Source organism: Leopardus geoffroyi, chromosome B2 (assembly GCF_018350155.1).
Source record: "Leopardus geoffroyi isolate Oge1 chromosome B2, O.geoffroyi_Oge1_pat1.0, whole genome shotgun sequence".
Classification (NCBI taxonomy): domain Eukaryota; kingdom Metazoa; phylum Chordata; class Mammalia; order Carnivora; family Felidae; genus Leopardus; species Leopardus geoffroyi.
Window position 1 is genome coordinate 117,556,400 of NC_059332.1, and position 17,571 is coordinate 117,573,970.

General features: G+C 38.9%; 1 protein-coding gene and 1 long non-coding RNA gene across 12 annotated transcripts in view; one reads left to right on the plus strand and one right to left on the minus strand.

Moving 5' to 3' along the window:
* L3MBTL3 (L3MBTL histone methyl-lysine binding protein 3) overlaps positions 1 to 17,571 on the plus strand; it is a 127,623-nt gene that overhangs the window by 60,687 nt on the left and 49,365 nt on the right. For all 11 annotated transcript variants that reach the window (XM_045499546.1, XM_045499552.1, XM_045499556.1 and 8 more), the window contains 3 exons: positions 3,495 to 3,571; positions 8,357 to 8,442; positions 10,485 to 10,595. In XM_045499546.1, the coding sequence (XP_045355502.1) occupies positions 3,495 to 3,571; positions 8,357 to 8,442; positions 10,485 to 10,595 (274 nt within the window). The remainder of the gene's footprint in view (positions 1 to 3,494; positions 3,572 to 8,356; positions 8,443 to 10,484; positions 10,596 to 17,571) is intronic.
* Positions 2,334 to 11,556, minus strand: LOC123609004. The gene is made up of 3 exons (XR_006717567.1): positions 11,084 to 11,556; positions 5,031 to 5,130; positions 2,334 to 2,523 (listed from the first exon to the last, which is right to left on the minus strand). It is a non-coding gene; the product is annotated as an uncharacterized LOC123609004 (long non-coding RNA).

Sequence of the window (17,571 nt, forward strand, 5' to 3'; positions counted from 1 at the left end):
ATACGTAGATTAAGAAAAATAATAGTGTGAGGAAGGGTGGTAGGAGAGAACAAGTGAATAAAGGGAGAGAAAAGAAGAAACCTTTATAAATATTTAAAGATATTTTTCACTGAAATAATTCCGAGAAAAATCAACATTAAATGGGAGCTATCTCATCTCACTTGTTACTGTTCAGGGCTACTAATGTGTAAGTTGGTTTGAAAGAGGTAACTATATCCCATTCACCTAGAGCATTTTTTAGAATGTTCTTTGTTTTTCACTAGTCATAAGATGTTTTTTATTCACCAGAAACTCTAACCACTGTGTTACCTTTCTGGCTTTCTATCTGTTAGTTTTCCATCCAGAGGGCTGTGTTGAGACTTGCTGATCTTTCAGGATAGACTCAACAGATCTGGTTAAAAGAGCAGCACTGGACTCTTTGGCATCCATTAGACCACTGTTTTCCAAAGTGTGTTCTACAGAACACTGGTGTTCCACGTGATGTTAATGGATTGCCCACTAAAGCAGTGTTTCATAGTTAAGTATCTTTAGGAAATGCTAGGTTAAATAATTTGAAACTTGTTTGCTTATAGTATAATTTCACAGTCTTCAGTATGCTAATGATGCATTAAATATTTTGACCGTTTGGCCCTGATTTTCTTTTTTAACTCCATTACACCCTTTATGTTTGAGGACACCAATGGGGATTGTTCTACCAACTTTTTTTTCTTTTTTTTGTCCTTTACAGATTTTAATTGTGATCTGTCTCTAGATGCCTCTACATTTATTTTGTAGTATTGTTATAACTATTCCTTTGTAACTATAGCCTCCACTGCCTTATGTTGTGTTTGCCTGGCAAAACCCCAACCCTGGTTCAGCTAACTTTGTGCCTACCTCATGCTTGTGCCTGAGTGGTTGAATGTGGCTAGAGAGAGGCACGACATGCTCACTGGTCTGACTTCACATTCATGACCGCTACCCTCCGGTGAGCCCTAAGGCCTGCCCCACAATCCTGCTAAACAGATTCCTGTCTGTTCTTCCATACCACTCAGTTCCACTCCTTTTTCCCTCAGACGTCTCTTAACCTCCATTTCCCACCCTCCCTCTCCGCTGATAGCCTTGTGTCCTGGTCATTGAAGAAAAAGACAGTCAGGGGAGGCGTCCTCGTGCTCCCACTGTTGTCTGGTGGGTGTATTCCTGATTTCTACCCATCGACAGGACCCTCTCTGTGACGGTGGGTGTGCCTGCCCCTGCCTCAGGGGCCCAGTCTCACACACAGGTTCCATTTACTCACCAGGTCATCCTCTTTGTTGATTATTTCTACCAGTATCCAAACAGGAGAAAGGATTTGGCAGGTTTTTTTGATAACTGGGGGAGCCCTAGCACATAGAACACTACCCTGATCATGGTAGTTGGTCAGCATGTATTTCTTGAATAAATGAAGTAATACTTCCCATCTTTTAAAAAGAGGTTTATTTTAAAGTAATTTTAAACTTAAAAAATAGTGTAGAGTGCGGTGCCTGGCTGGCTCAGTCGGTAAAGCATGCGATGCTTGATCTCACAGTCATGAGTTTGAGCCCCACGTTGGGGATAGAGTTTACTTTAAAAAAAGTAGTACAGAGAATTTACATATATTCTTCACTCAGCTTCCCCCTGAGTATTTCCCAACTTGAAAAATCAAAAAACAAAACAAAAACAAAAAAGAAAAGTTTCCTTTTGCTATCTAATGTTACAGGTCTCTGTTTCCTTTTAAAACAGCTACTTGAATGAATATGTTTTCTGTACAAGCTGACTCTGTCTGCTGTCCTTCCATTTTCTCTTAAACCCACCCTCTTCCAGCTTTTGCCCTTTCTTATTCCCAGCTCCACCAGAACAGCCCTTGCCAAGAATGTTAATGAACTTTACATTGGTAAATCCAGTAATCAGTTCTTGTTCTTTGATCTAGCGTGAGCATTTAACTTAGTTGATTTCTTTCTTCTTGCTTTCCTTCTCTTATTTTCTAGTCATTTCTTCTTGGGCTTCTTTGCCTCCTACTTCTTCTCTTCTCTCTCTATACTCATTCTCTGGATGGCCTCATCTCTGTTCATGACCTTAGACATCATCCCAAATGCTGATGCTCCCACAGTTACATCTTTACCCTTGATCTTGTGTTTGAACTCCAGATTTTCATGCTCATTATCTGTTTGGCTTCTTTACCTGTTTGTGAAACATATTGATAAAACAAACAAAAAGCAAAAAACCTCTCCATTCACCATTTGGAATGCCATAGACTGTGTCTCTAGTCTTCCTATCTCAGGAAATGGTCCTACATTCTTCTGGTGACCCCTGCCCCAAACCTTGGGATGTTCCTGACTTCTTCACATCACTCACATTGTGTATCCAATCTACCAGTATATCCTGTTGGTGCTTCCTTGAAAATACAGACCCAAAAACATGATCGCTTCTTATTATCTTCACCACCAGCACTCTGGTTCAGGCCGCCATCATCAACTCTTGCAAAAGCCTCCTCACAGCCTCATCTCGGTTTCCAATGTGGTTAGTTGTCTGCAAAGCAGTCACAATAATTACTTTAAAAACATGAATTAGATTATGCCACTCTTCTGCCTAAAACCCCCTACATGATACTGTAGTAAACATCATTTTTCTCTGAATAAAATCCCAAGACCTTCCCATGCCTAAAGGCCCTTCCTGATACTATTTCCTGTTCTCTGCTTCCCTCAGTGTGTTCCTGACCCAGCTGTGAGACTCCCACCCCACACACAGCCTTTGTACTTGCGTCCTCTCGGCATGGATTGGCTTTCTAGTGTGCATTTGAGTGGCTCAGTTCTTTCTCCACTTTCTTCAGGTGTCACCTTATTTGAGAGGCCGCCGTGACTGTGCCGTGTAAAGGAATATCTTTCCATGTTTGCTCTCTGTTTCCTTCTTCCACCTGTTGTCTGCATCGCGTTGTGCCACCAGAGTATTTATTTTGTTAATTTGTTTCCTATCTCTTCCCGGAATACCGCAGACTCCACAAAAGCGGGAACTTCGTATGTGTTTTATGTGCTGCTGTCTCCTCAGTGCCTGTCCCAGTGTCTGGTGCATTATAAGCACTCAATGTTTGAATGAGTGAGTGAGCAAATGAATGAATGAAATGAGTTGTGTGTATGATGAGGACTACATGGAACAAGTCTGATTAGGAGCAACGAATCAGATGCCAGATAAGGCATAGTGATAAAGAGGTCTTGCAAAAATACATGCCTGACTGAAGAAAAGACGAGAGAGAGGAGAAGAAAGAGGTGAGGAAAGGAAAGGAATACCTCCTCTTAATGAACCTGGCCGCTGCCATTCTAACAGATGATAGAAGCGTGTTTGTGTTTCGAGGGTGATCGAGCTTCGTGCTTCTCGCACGTTTGCCCTTAGAGATGCTGAAATAATTTTAGCTTGCCTGTGTATATGATTATTTATGTACACATGTATTTGTATTTGAGAATTGATCCTGATCGTTACAGTTTTGTGATTTATATAACCTACAGGTGTGAAGCATCGAGCCCACACATTCATCCAGTCGGGTGGTGTAAAGAACATAGAAGAACACTTATTACTCCTCCAGGTTTGTGTTTATTATGTGTCTAATACTATTCTTCATATGCATCAGGAGTCTGCAAACTTTTTCTGTAAAGGGCCAGATAGTACATAACTTTGGCTTTGTAGGCCATACATCTCTGTCACAACTACTCAATTCCAGTTTTAATGCACAAAGCAGCCCAGACGATAAGAAATGAATGGACATAGTTGCGTTGCAGTAAATCTTTACTTGCAAAGAACAGGCAGCTGGTCAGGTGGTAGTTTGCTGACCCCTGATACACCTGAAAGTATATACATTGGCTTGGTCCATAACAGAGTATCAAAGGTTGTCTTCTTTGGAAAATGAGAAGTTCTTTTTAAAAAGATCTTTATTTCCCAAGTTGTCATTCATTTTTAGACTTTTCGTTCATACACATTTAAATATATTATCTGACCACAGAAGTCAGGTGTCTAAAGCTTTAGTGAATGTAGAGAAGTGGACATAGGGGACCGCATTTGTGGGTGGAGCCTTGACCCACATGTCACAGTCAATTGTGACAAAAGTACAATGTTCACATTTAAGTGAGTACTTGAGGCTTTAGATTTTTTTTTTTTTTAACCTGGATCAGAACTTACACATTCAGTTTTCCTTTTTCTATTGGAGTGTAGTCTCCAAAACAGATTTTGCACCTTTATGCTGGTAGTACCTCTGGTTCGTTTTCTGCAGTTTCCAGGTACTTCAGCCGTCTGCCTCTGGCCCCGCGGCCCCTTCTCAGCTTCGCTGTCTCTGTGATGGAGAACAGTGTACCTGCTGACGAATTGTTTCTTTGTTTTATGTCATATTGAGTTTATTTTCTTATGCCAGAGAACGGATTCTTTGTCTTCATCATAACCAAGACAGTGAGTTTCCGAGTTGTGTCGCTGTTGAAGGTGCCAGGGCTATCACTGGGTGAAAAGACAGGGCCATCAGCGGATACAGAGCATCAACTGCCCTGTTGCTTATGGGAACTCACGTGACTGATGCAAACTTCCGTCATCACAGGCAAAGGGTAGCCCCTCGGCTGGCTAAGAGCTAATTTGTAGATGTTGCCGGCAGCACAGATGCATCAAAGCCTCGGTTTAGAGCTTCCGATACTTGTCTCATTCCATTCGAATAGCTGATTTCATGGGGAAGCTTGTTTCCAGTTCCGTGGTGCTGTGTCTTTGTGTCTGATCACTTCCTCAGCCAGGGGACCAACCATCCCAGGGATGCCTGAGATGAGTCCCTTCCGCTTTCTGAGTTTTCTCCTAGGTTAAGGAACCAAAGCCCCTGTCCTTCACTGATTTGTAGAGCTGTTTTGAAGATGAAAGAGCTTTAACTTAAACCGTAAAGTGTTAGTAAAGCAAGACATTAACAGTTGCCTGGCTCAGACATGGAGCTGCCTGGAAGGTTTTCCTGGACAGCTCTCCTGTGTCCTGTGGCTCACACACTGTTAGCAGTCAGTGAATGTCGATCGCACACTTACCTGGTGTCAGTGTTACCATCGGAGTTGCTGTAAGGATTTCCCAGTTTGGTATTGGTCCATTTTTTTTTTCTTCACCACCTTTATGGTCATAATCAGAAGTCTGGTAAATAAACACAGAACCAGTGAGTAACAGTGCTTGGTTATGTCGTCACAGCACTGGCTTAAGTACCGTGGGAACGGGTGGTGTAAGGCATGATTGCTGACTTCTAATGCGAAGCCGATCACCAAGTCCTCTGTCTCCCTCTGTGGACTTTCATATCAGTGGAAGAGAAGAAAAACATAGCTTTTGACACATTTAAAAAATCTAAATTTCATGTTCAAAAGTGCCAAACACAGCAATATGAGTAAACACCACTGATTGTACACCTAAAAATGGTTAAAATCATATATTTTATATGCTGTATATTTTACCACACACACACACACACACACACACACACACACACACACACACACACACGTTTAAAAAGAAACTGTCAAATAACGGTTTGTAAGGCCTATGCTGATATTACCTTGGTGCTATGACAAAAAAGATGCCCTTTGTCCAGTCCCTGTCCCTGAGGGCAGCTTCCTGGCAGGGTCTCTGATGTCCCGTCTGAGAAGGACCCTAGTCACTTGCTGTTCCTAGACAGCAGCTCTTCTGCCCCTCCTGTTAATTCATGGATCAGCCCTGCTGGACTCCCCATGTTCATGTTTTTTCCCAAATATGTAGCATTATCTCCTGTTTCCAAAATTAAAGCCTTTATGACTTTTTAAAATGATTTTTATCTTGAATTATCCAATTATGCATTAATACATGCTTGTTTTTAAAAATTTAGAACGTTTGGGACACCTGGGTGGCTCAGTCGGTTAAGCGTCCGACTTCAGCTCAAGTCATGATCTCACAGCTCGTGAGTTCAGGCCCCTTGTCAGGCTCTGTGCTGACAGCTCAGGCTGGAGCCTGCTTCGGATTCTGTATGTGTGTGTCTCTCTCTGCCCCTTTCCCACTTGCGCTCTGTCTCTCCCTCTCTCTCAAAAATAAACATTAAAAAAAAATTTTTTTTAATTTAGACTGAAAATAGAGACAACAGTTGTTCTGTCTCATAATAGTTTGAGTTTGTCCTTGTATCTCTCCAGAAAAATCATTCTGCCTCTGTTTATACACAAACACCCATGCGTGTACAATCAGCTTTAATATTATTTAAACTGGGCAAGATACATTCCTTAAAAATATGTTGTAAAATATTTGTATTTATAGAAATATATTTGCATACTTTTTAAACTTTTATTTTGTGGGGCGCTTGGGTGGCTCAGTCAGTTAAGTGACTGACTTTGGCTCAGGTCATGATCTCACAGTTTGTGAGTTCGAGCCCTACATTGGGCTCTGTGCTGACAGCTCAGAACCTGGAGCCTGCTTCGGATTCTGTGTCTCCTCCTCTCTCTGCCCCTCCCCCACTCGCGCTCTGTCTGTCTCTCTCAAAAATAAAACATTAAAAAAAAAGTTTTAAGCTTTTACTTTGAAATAATTTCAAATGTACAGAAAAGTTGAAAGAATAGTATGGAAGTCATCGATACCCTTGACCCAGAGACTCATTCAAGTTCATCAGTTGTATCAGTGATGCCATTTGTAGCAAAAGGATCAGACATTGCACTCGGTTGTCATATCCCTCTACTCTCCTTCAGTTAGGCTCTCCTCGACTTTCATGACGTCAGTATGTTTGGGAATTAGAGATTAGTCATTTTGTAGAATGCTGCTGAATTTGGGTATGCTTGGCGTTTCCTCATGATTGGATCCAGGTTCTGTATTTGGGCAGGAACATCACAGAAACGGCACCGTGTTCTCCCTGCATCCTGAGCGGATGTCAGTTTGTCCCACTATTGATCTTTTACCGTTAATTGACCAAGATGGTCAATTACTTCTTCACTTCTCCACTAACATAGTTATTTTTTTCTCTGTAAGTACTAAGTATTTTGTGGAGAGATACTTGGAGATTGTGTAAATACCCTGTGCTTCATCCCCATGTCACTCACTAGTTTTAACATCTGTTGATATTTCTCGTATGAATTATTATTCTGACAGTTGCTAAATGCTAATTTTTTATACCATCATTCCTTGTACATAAGCAGTTGTTATTATTCTGCAAAGAATAGCTTTTTCATCTTCCTCTTTATTCATTGGTTAATTTATTTCTGTCTGCATGGATTCATATATTACTATTTTCATCAAGGGGTTATAAGCCATAACCAGCATTGCTTACTTTCATGTCCCGATTTTCCCAGATTTGGTCCGTGGGAGTCCCTTTAAGTCAGTTACCATGTCCTTTGACATGTTCTTTGAGAACTTCATTCTTTCTGGCACAGCAAGGCTTATCTCGTACTTTCCCTGATTTAAGCTAAAATCTAAACAGTGGATGTGGTGATGGCTACGGGGTGACGCTGCCTCTGTTCTCTCGGAGGATATAGTTAGGAAATACGTTCATGTAAAAAAGTTATATTAATGCATGTTTCTGTACCTATTTCGACATTGAAAACAAAGAATTATATCCTTAGCTCCAATTCATATCCAAGACCACAAAGTTTATTCTAGTTTCCTACTTTCTCTATTTTTTCGGTCAGTGAGAAACCTGCCTTCCTTTATCTGCAGTATATTTACAAATTTTTTCAGTCCTTTTTAAGTAGCCAGTTTCCCACCACACTGAGTCACTATTAATTCCTGCTCATGTCTGCCTAATGGATTTTGGACTCTGGAGGAAACAAAAGGGGGCAGGAGGAAGGAGGGATAGTTCTTTCTGCATATTTTATTTTATGAATAGTGTTCCATGACTTGATTGTGCTTGTTTGACCTAACAGTATGATGACATATCTGGAATATTTCACATATTAGTGTATGTAAGTCTGCTTTATTCTTTTTAATAAATGCTTTCTATTTCATATGTACTATATATATATGTGCACATTTTCTATATTGTTATTAAACTTATTTTTACACTTTTTCATTGACAGCTGTGCATTTGTCTTTTTGTGCATGAGATTTTATATTAGTAGAAGAAGAATTGCACATTAAAGGGCATTTTTGTTAGTGTGTGTATATCTGTATATAGGACTTACCTAGAATATAAATTATACATATACATATATGTTATATTTTCATTTAAAAGATAGAAGAGGAGTGATGATCAAGATGAAAGTAATTATTACAGTTAGGTCTGAGTGTGTTATTCACTTTAAAGTTATTTGGAACATGAACGTAATTTCCTAGATTATGGTAACAATATCTCATAATTTTATAGGTCAGTTTGTGGTTCTGTCATTCGGGTTAAACCTAACAGGGTTTGCTTTTTTCTTAGGTTATCCAAATGTGAAACATTTTTCTTGGGATAAATACTTAGAAGAAACCAATTCTTTACCTGCCCCTGCAAGAGCTTTCAAAGTGGTGAGTTAATACATTTTACACTATTTCATTCATTTGTGTTGGCAATAGTGTTCATTCATTGAAATTGCAGAACAGAAAGAGACAGTACTACTGAGCCAGAAAGAGGAAGAGGAGGGAAACAGAAGACCACAAAAGATGTTTTTGACTTCTTACAATTTTGAAAGTCAAAATTATTACAGAGATTTTTTTGTCTTTGGCCTCATTTTGAACTTGTCTCCATGGAAAACAACTGCTTGAATTGGTGTGGAATGAGTTGTTGTGATCTTACAGCAAACTTCTGTTTTTCCAGCTAGATACTCCGAAAAACCGAAACAAGGCAGGACATTGTTTTCTAATAAAAATTGTGTTTGAGAATTCCTTTGGATTTGTTTATGGCAAGCTGACATGCTGTTTTTCTTTTTATTGCTATTAATCAGCATGTTTGATTATCAAAATATAAGGCCATTTGCTTTTATTGTAGTATCTTTCTAACCCAGAGTCCTTGCATCTTATATATAACTTGTTAATAAGATTCAAAGGAAACCTCATTTCTCGGCAAGGGAAGAATGAGTGATGAGAGGCATTTTAAATTTTTTTCGTTTTTCTAACAGCTTCCTTAATTATTTCTATTTTTTCATAAATTTAAAGAAGAATATGTTAAGAATTTTAAGAATGTTTTTAATGTAGCATAGTCTATCATAAGTAACACTTTTTAAAATGATTTATTGTGTATAAATTGCTAGGGTTTCTAATGATAGAATTAATTAGGGATATGGGCCCAAATAATAGGAAAAAAAAGGACATGAAATATTTTTGAGAAAAGAAGTATATTACGTGAAGAAAAGCCATGTAAAAGAATGTGTATGGTTCCATCTGATAGTAAATTTAGGATTTAAAAATGGATAATTAGAGTTCTGCCTTACTTAGGAATTTTTACCTGACTCTCTAACTTTATCTCAAGCTATACAAAGAACCGCATCGCTCTTTGCTTGAACTCGATAAAATCGTATCGAGATCAGTCTGCATATCTCGTGAGACCTGAGAGAAAACTACGATTTCCTTAGTTTGGCCTTTAGGTGCCTGGCATTGATTGTTTTTTATCCTTTGCATAATTTTCACACTTAATTCTCCGAGCCACAGTTTTGTTACAACCACTTCACAGAACAGGGGTGTGAGGCTCAGATGGTTTAAGCAATTTACCCAACATACCCTTGAGCTTGCCTTCGACATCCTGCAACTTTTCCAGAGGTTTACAGGTTTCTGCTGGGTCCTGAGGTGGAGCTAGCTAAGGTGTGGGAGGAGAGGTCTTCTTTTCTCATTCCTGTTCTTACAAGAGTGATTTTATCCCATACGTTTTGATGGCTAATTTTCTTTTTCTAAAGACGTCTCCTGCTTTTTGTTCTCATGGCCATTTCTAGTCTCTGTCACATCTCTGCCACTTTAATATTCTTTCTTCTGTTTTCATAAATAATTTTTATGCTTGTTGATTTTTGCCAAGATGCCTCCTCCTTTTTTGTAAAAAGAATTTTTTTTTAATGTTTATTTATTTTTGAGAGAGAGAAGAGACAGAGCATGAGCAGGGGAGGGGCAGAGAGAGAGGGAGACACAGAATCCAAAGCAGGTTCCATGCTCTGAGCTGTCAGCACAGAGCTCGACGCAAGGCTCAAACTCACGAACGGTGAGATCACGACCTGAGCCAAAGTCAGAGGCTTAACCGACTGAGCCACCCAGGCGCCCCTCAAGACACCTCCTTCTAACTAATGAGAAAAACTTCTTGCCTTCCCTATGCCTAATCAAATATCCACAATATTTTGCATTTTCTCTTAAGGTCTTTTGCTTTCTGTTTCCTCCGGCTGGGTGCTCAGGCTGTTTCTCTTGCTTCAGGGTTTGGCCGTGTGATTTGGGATTGTGTTTTTTTGATAAGGACAATGAGGTCCAAAGCTACTGTAGGAACTTGGGAGTTTGAAGGTCGATTCTGTAAATAGCTTATTATTCTGTCTTTGTGACACAGAGCCTACTTTCTCTTCTCTGAATCTTACCATGTAAAATTTTCTGTATGGCAGAAACCTCCACATGGATTCCAGAAAAAAATGAAGCTTGAAGTCATAGACAAGAGAAATCCTATGTTTATTAGAGTAGCAACAGTTGCAGACACGGATGATCACCGAATAAAAGTGAGTGTTCTCTGTTGTGGTTCTGTTTTGTCTTTTGTTACAAGATAACTTGGATGGAAACTTCGGCAGATACTTAATTTGTGAAGTCCTAGAATTAAATCAGTAAGACTACAGGAATATGAAAATAAAGTGGCTGTACATCTTTGTCAGTATTTATCCAGTGTTTTCCTTTAATCTATGCAAGAAGTTCTCTTTAGTTATGACTGACATTTAATATGTCGTATCTACTTTCTTTTTCCGAGCACACACTCAGAATGTGAAAAGTCATAGATAAGAAAGGGATTTCTTCTGAATACAGCGTGTCATGCTCCAATACAATGCTCTTTTTTTGAAAACTTGAAGATTAATTTTGATGGGGCTATATTAGATGTAGAATTTTCAGAAGAAAAGTAAAGAAGGATAGCCCTTTCATATAGGACAAGAAAAGAGAAATGATTGTATAAGAAAGTCAGGTTTTAATTAGATTTGGATTAATAAAAGCGAAGTACCTCTCCGAGGGTAAGCGAATGTTCAGGAAGGTGGCTTCGGTCTGTCGTGTCCCGGGTGATGAAGTGAAGTGTAACAGTGGTTCCAGGTGAGGAGCTAGAAGTTATCTCTGGTTCTGGCTTCTGTGTTTCCTTCGCCCTCAAATGAGAGCCCTGTTCATTCCACTTACTTCACTGTGAAAACAGCAAGATGTTAGATCTACGTGGTGTCTTGCTGGCCCTTACCAGCTAACAGCGTTCTTCCACTATTCAACATATGTGTGGTGACAGTGCAGGGAGTTTATGTGACAATCACGATTTTATCTGGGAAGCAGAGGCTCAGGAAGAGTTGATGAATTACTTACTAATTCTGGCAGTGGCAGAACTAAGTCACAGCCCTAAACTCTAGGAGTCGAAATTTATGCTCTTTAAAAAAATAAATATTGGGGCGCTTGGGTGGCTCAGTCGGTTAAGCACCTGACTTCATTCAGGTCATGATCTCGCAGTTCATAGATTCGAGCCCCACATCGGGTTCAGTGCTGGCAGCTTGAAGCCTGGAGCCTGCTTTGGATTCTATGTCTCCCTCTCTGCCCCTCACCCACTTATGCTCTCTCTCTTTCTCTCTCTCAAAAATAAATAAACACTAAAAACTTTAAAAACAAATAAAAAATAAATCACATATTCAACTATCTGTAATAATATATAAAAAATTATAGAAGAACATGGAAAACGTGTATCAATGTGGTTTTGTATAAAACAGAAATTTTAATGTTAAATTAGCTATTTTTAAGATTATATAATCATGCAGTGGTTTGGAAATTATAAACAGTGCAGAGTCTGTTAACCTTTTTCAAGTGTATTTTCCTATTAATTGTCCTTGGTGTGATAGTAGAAGTCATAAAGCAATCAGAGTATTTTAGGACTAGAAGTATTTTTTAGATAACCTAGGCTAGTGATTCAAAGAAATGTAGAACTAAGCAAGATACTATTTTTAAAAATCAAATTGGTCAGAATTGAACAAAAAATAAGTGTTTTGGTTTAGGTGCATGGAGAGTTTATTTTTTTCGTGTATTTTCTTGTATCTTTCATGTATTTTTTTTCATGTGTAGCTGGTAGGAATAGAACGTATCTCGGCCACTAAAGAGCAGTTTGGTGAAGCACAAAAGTCTTGAAGGTTGTTTACCCTTTATTCAAGAATCTCAGTCCTAGGAATTTACGTTAGGAGAATTAACCAAAGGGAATATGCAAGGATAAAAAGTATAAGGAAAACATAGCAGTTTATAGTATTTAAGATTGCAAACAAGCACAGTAAGATGTAGGTAAAGTAAATTACTCTATATGATGATAAATATTTAAGAAAAATATTTAGTATTGGCAAGTGAAAAAATTCAGGCTGACTATTCTGTATGATGTCTGGTATTGTTTTTTAAAGAATATTATGGAAAGAAACTTAACCAAAATAATGACAGTTCTTCTCTTGGGGTGCTAAGATTATGAGTGATTATAAATGATTTTATATAATTCTAAATGAATTCTAAATGATGAGGTTTTTGGTGTGTTTTTTTTGTTTTGTTTTTTGTTTTTGTTTGTTTTGTTTTTAGTTACCTGGCTTCAGGAACACATATTAATTACTGTAATAGTAAAAAAAAAAAAAAATTAGATTAACTCTGATTTTACATGTGAGAACGTTTTTGACCTGGAGAGGTCAAGTACTCTAAAGTGGGTAATTCAGTTAGTTAATAGGAAAAGTGTGGACTAACTTTTTAGTTAGCCAAATTCTCTTTCCAATACAACATCCTTGTTGTTTAACACCCAAAACAGAGCTGGCTATGAGGCGTTGACAATTATCTTTTCACTATTAGTGGTATAAATTTCATAGCTAAAGGTGAACCACTGAACAAGTACCTGTGTGTTTATGAAGTCCTCAAAAGATCAGCGAACAGGTGACGATGACCCAGTTTCAGGATTCATCAGACTTCTGAGACTATAAAAAGCTTTCATTAGTAGGAGTTTTTCTAATGCTGTGGGAGATGACGAAGCAAGAATGCCTATCTTTATTATTCAGGAGGAGAAAGAGTATATAGAGACTAAGTCCTTAGCACAGCTTAATATTTTAAGTTTCTCGGGTATAGAATCAACTCTTCAGCTAAATAAGATCAACCTTTTAGGCTACATGATATAATATATTTTATGCCTTAAGTTATTACAGGTAAACGTTTTAAAACAAACACTCATGTATTTCACCAGATGCTGAAAGAAAACAAGCAAAATGTTTTTGCTCTCATCTGTATGTTCTGGGGAGAGTTAGAACATACTACAGGCCCCGTCCCTCTCCACACTCATTTCTGCTTCCTCACAGGCAAGAACTTTCCTTTTTTTTTTTTTTTTTTTTTAGCTGCTGCTTCTGACATTTTATTCCTAATTTTCTGAAATAATATCTGTGTTCTGCTGTTTTCTCAGCCCCATCAATTTTAGGTCCAGTGTATTTCCTTCCTGTTAGAGTAGTTCTGGATTAAGCTCTTACCATATCCGTTCCTTCACTGTATCTTTTCACTAGCGACTTCACATGTTTTTAAAATGTTTTCTCAGGGCGCCTGGGTGGCGCAGTCGGTTAAGCGGCCGACTTCAGCTCAGGTCGTGATCTCGCAGTCAGTGAGTTCGAGCCCCGCGTCGGGCTCTGTGCTGACAGCTCAGAGCCTGGAGCCTGTTTCCGATTCTGTGTCTCCCTCTCTCTCTGCCCCTCCCCCGTTCATGCTCTGTCTCTCTCTGTCCCAAAAATAAATAAACGTTGAAAAAAAAAAATTAAAAAAAAAAAAAAATGTTTTCTCAGTCTTCTGTATTCATCTTCTCATGAGTAAATAAATCCTGTTGGCTGCTGAGCAGAACAGTTTTTTTCTTATGACATTTTTTTTTTTCTGGAGTTAGTAATTTCTTGTGTTTTGGTTTTTTAAATTTTCTGTGCTCATAGTATCAGACGTTTACAAGTGCTCCAGTAAATCTGATGTGTCTTTCTGTCAAAAGCCCAAGTGTATTTTTTTTTTTTTAAATGGTTATTTATTTTTGACACGGCGGGGGAGGGAAGGAGAGAACGAGCAGGGAAGAGGCAGAGAAAGAGAGGGAGAGAGAGAATCCCAAGCAGGCTCCACACACTGCCAGCACAATGCCCAACCTGGGGCTTGAACCCACAAACCTTGAGATCATGACCTGAACCAAAATCAAGAGTCAGATGCTTGACCAACTGAACCACCCAGGCGCCTCCAAGTGTATTTTTAATAAGCCTTCTGTCTGTATCTTTTCTTTCTTGACTCTTTTTCCTACAACTTAGCAGTCACCTATGGTCATCTGGGTAGTTCTCTAAGCCTTATCCTGAACTTTCATCCTGAGACTGCTCTTTGCTGGCAGACTATGTTGTGCTTTTCTTTCTTTCTTTCTCTTTCTTTCTTTCCTTTTTTCTTTTCTTTCCTTTTCTTTCTTTCTTCCGTTATTTCTTTCTTCCTTTATTTCTGTTTTTTTGAATCACATACTTGTTTTTCTTAGTGTTCTCTTATCATGTTGAAACACATCTTTTTGTAACCTTCTAAGAAAGGGTATATGAAAAGCATCTGCTTTTGGCTCCTTGCACATCTGGAAATATCAATATTACTAGTCTTACATTTGATTCATACTATGACTAGGTGTAGAATTCTAGGTAGGGAGCCATTTTCCCTCAGAAATTGAAAGCCTTGTTCTGCTGTCTTCTCACATCCATATCGACTGACCTTAGACCTCTAAGGCCATACCAGTTGTTCTGCTCTGGGTGAGTACTCATGCAGAGTACTCGGGCTTCTTACTGTGGAGTTTCATGTCCTCCAGTTTTTGCACATGTTTCTTGTATTACTAGTTGATGACTCCCTATTGTCATCCTGTGTCTTCTCTTTCTGGAAGTCCTGCTGCTCTGGTTGTTAAAACTTTTGAATTGACCCCTTGATATTCTTATACTTTCTTTTTATGCTTCTCTGATTTTTTTATTCCACTTGTTTAGAGAGATATCTGCTCTATTTTTCAAAACCTAGGTTGCTTTTTTTAAAAACTTTTTTAATGTTTATCTTTCAGAGAGAGAATGTGTGAGCGGGGAGGGGCAGAGAGAGAGGGAGACAGAGGATCCAAAAGGGGCTCTGTGCTAACAACAGAGAGCTGAAGCCGGCCACTTAACTGAGCCACCCAGGCACCCCATGTTTTAAAAAAGATTTTTACGTTGCATTTTTAATTACAATTCTGATTTTTTTAAATTTTTGAGAGTTTTTTCCTATTTTCTAGCCTCCTCCCCCTTTTTAAATGGCATCATCTTTTTTATTTCTTGAAGCAATATTGTTTCTTATCTGAGGATACTAGTGATGGTTTTTCTTCTGTCCTCTGCTTATTACCTCCAAATTTCTGCTGTCGTATTGGAGCCTCTCCTCAAATATCAAGTCCTTGACTGACTGTCTGCATTAAGAAAAGGCACTCATAAAGTTAACTGTTTTTCATGCGTGGGACTTACAGACCAGCAGACTTCACCGTAAGAAAGCAAAAGAGCCAGCTTTTGCACAGGGACGTTCCCATTTGTTGGCATCTGGGTCCTTCCCTGGAGCCTGTTAGTTTCTGCCAGAGTCCTCCCTGGGGAACAGTGAACCTGGCGGTCACTGTGCGAGAAAGAGAAGGGCTGGGTTGGAATATACGGCTCTTGGTTGTAGAAGTTCCTGTGCTTTCTGTCCAGCCCATTGCCCGTTCAGGTCTGTTCTAGAATTGAGAGCCTTGGGAATTTTTTTCTCTACAAGATAAATGTCTGCTCTTTGCCTGGGTTGTTGAAGGGGCAGTTACCATGGTGGGTAGAGTGGGGGAGCAGCCCGAGGGCGTGTAACTACTCCATATTGACTGTGAGTCAGTACTGCTGTGTTTCAGGACCCTTCTCTCCTGTCTGCTGCCTCCAGAGTGAGTCCTCCTTGGGGTCTGCAGCCAGTGGGTTGCAGGCCTGTTCTACAGGCCCCTGGGCTGTGACCCACCCACCCTGTCCTGTAGGTCAACACTCCTCCTGTTTCCGCCCTCCACACACATCACTGTCACTTCTCACCTGTCAGCCGCTTTTCTTCTCCATTGGTCCTTCTGGCTTTATACCTTTTCAAATATAGCTTTAATTTCAGAACAGATTGGAGATAAGCCCCTGGGTCTAAAATGTGTTTTACTGAGTTGCCTTTCACATGAACAGAAAATCCAACCAAATCTTTTTTCTCTTTCCTTTTTTTTTTTTTTTTTTTTTTTTTTTTTTTTTTTTTTTTTAAGGAATAGTGTGCTTTCTAAAATATTATCTGTCTCATTCTTGGTAAGCTGTCAGTAACATGTATTAAGGTTTGATAAAGGGTCCAAATGATGCTTCTGGGTGAAAATGTATCCAATTTCCTAAGCTATAATTTTAAATATGTGTGAGTTAAGTCTTTTTCACTATACTTCGATCCATAATCATCTTATTTTCTTTAGAATTTTTATTAAATATATCATTATTGCTGAATTTCTTTTATGTATAAGTATATTTAAAGTGGAACATTTGTATTATAAATATTTTGTGTGTCTTTTTGGGGTTTGTAAGATTTTTAAATATTTCATGTTGTATGTTTATCTTCCTTCCTTGTTGTTGTTTATTAGGCATTTGATTTCTTTTCAAAATAGTCCCCAGCAAGATTAAAACTATCACTTAACATTACTCAAGTGTCTGATTTTTTGTTTGTTTAAAACTTCTTAATATGTCAGTGCCTGCAAAGTAAAAGTTACAAAAGATGAAGTTTAAAATTTTTTTTAGTGTTTATTTTTTTTAATTTTTTTTTAATGTTTACTTATTTTTGAAAGGGAGAGACAGAGCATGAGTGGGGGAGGGGCAGAGAGAGAGGGAGACACAGAATCTGAAGCAGGCTCCAGGCTCTGAGCTGTCAGTGCAGAGCCCGACAAGGGGCTCGAACCCATGAACCTGGAGATCATGACCTGAGCTGAAGTCAGATGCTCAACAGACCAAGCCACCCAGGCACCCCGAATGTTTGTTTATTTTTGAGAGAGATAGAGACAGAGTGTGAGCGGGGCAGGGGCCGAGAGAAAGGGAGACAGAATCCAGAGCAGGCTGCAGGCTCTGAACTGTCAGCACAGAGCCTGACACTGGGCTCGAACTGCAAGATCATGACCTGAGCCAAAGTTGGACGCTTAACCAACTGAGCCACCCAGATGCCCCACAAAAGATGGAGGTTTAAATCAATTATTTCATCTGAGCTTCTACAGTGAGAATTTCAATTAGGATTAATATCAATGTTTGCATATATTAATTTTTACATAATTTCAAATAGCATTTTAAGTGTATTTGGTACTTCTCAGAATTTTATTGTCACCTCTGTTCATAATATCTAAACTAAATTTTATCTCTGAAATTGAACGCTTAAACTATTATAGTTCTCCAGATTGTCTACCAACCTAGATTACAGAAGGTATTAGATTTATCTATAGTATCTAAAGTG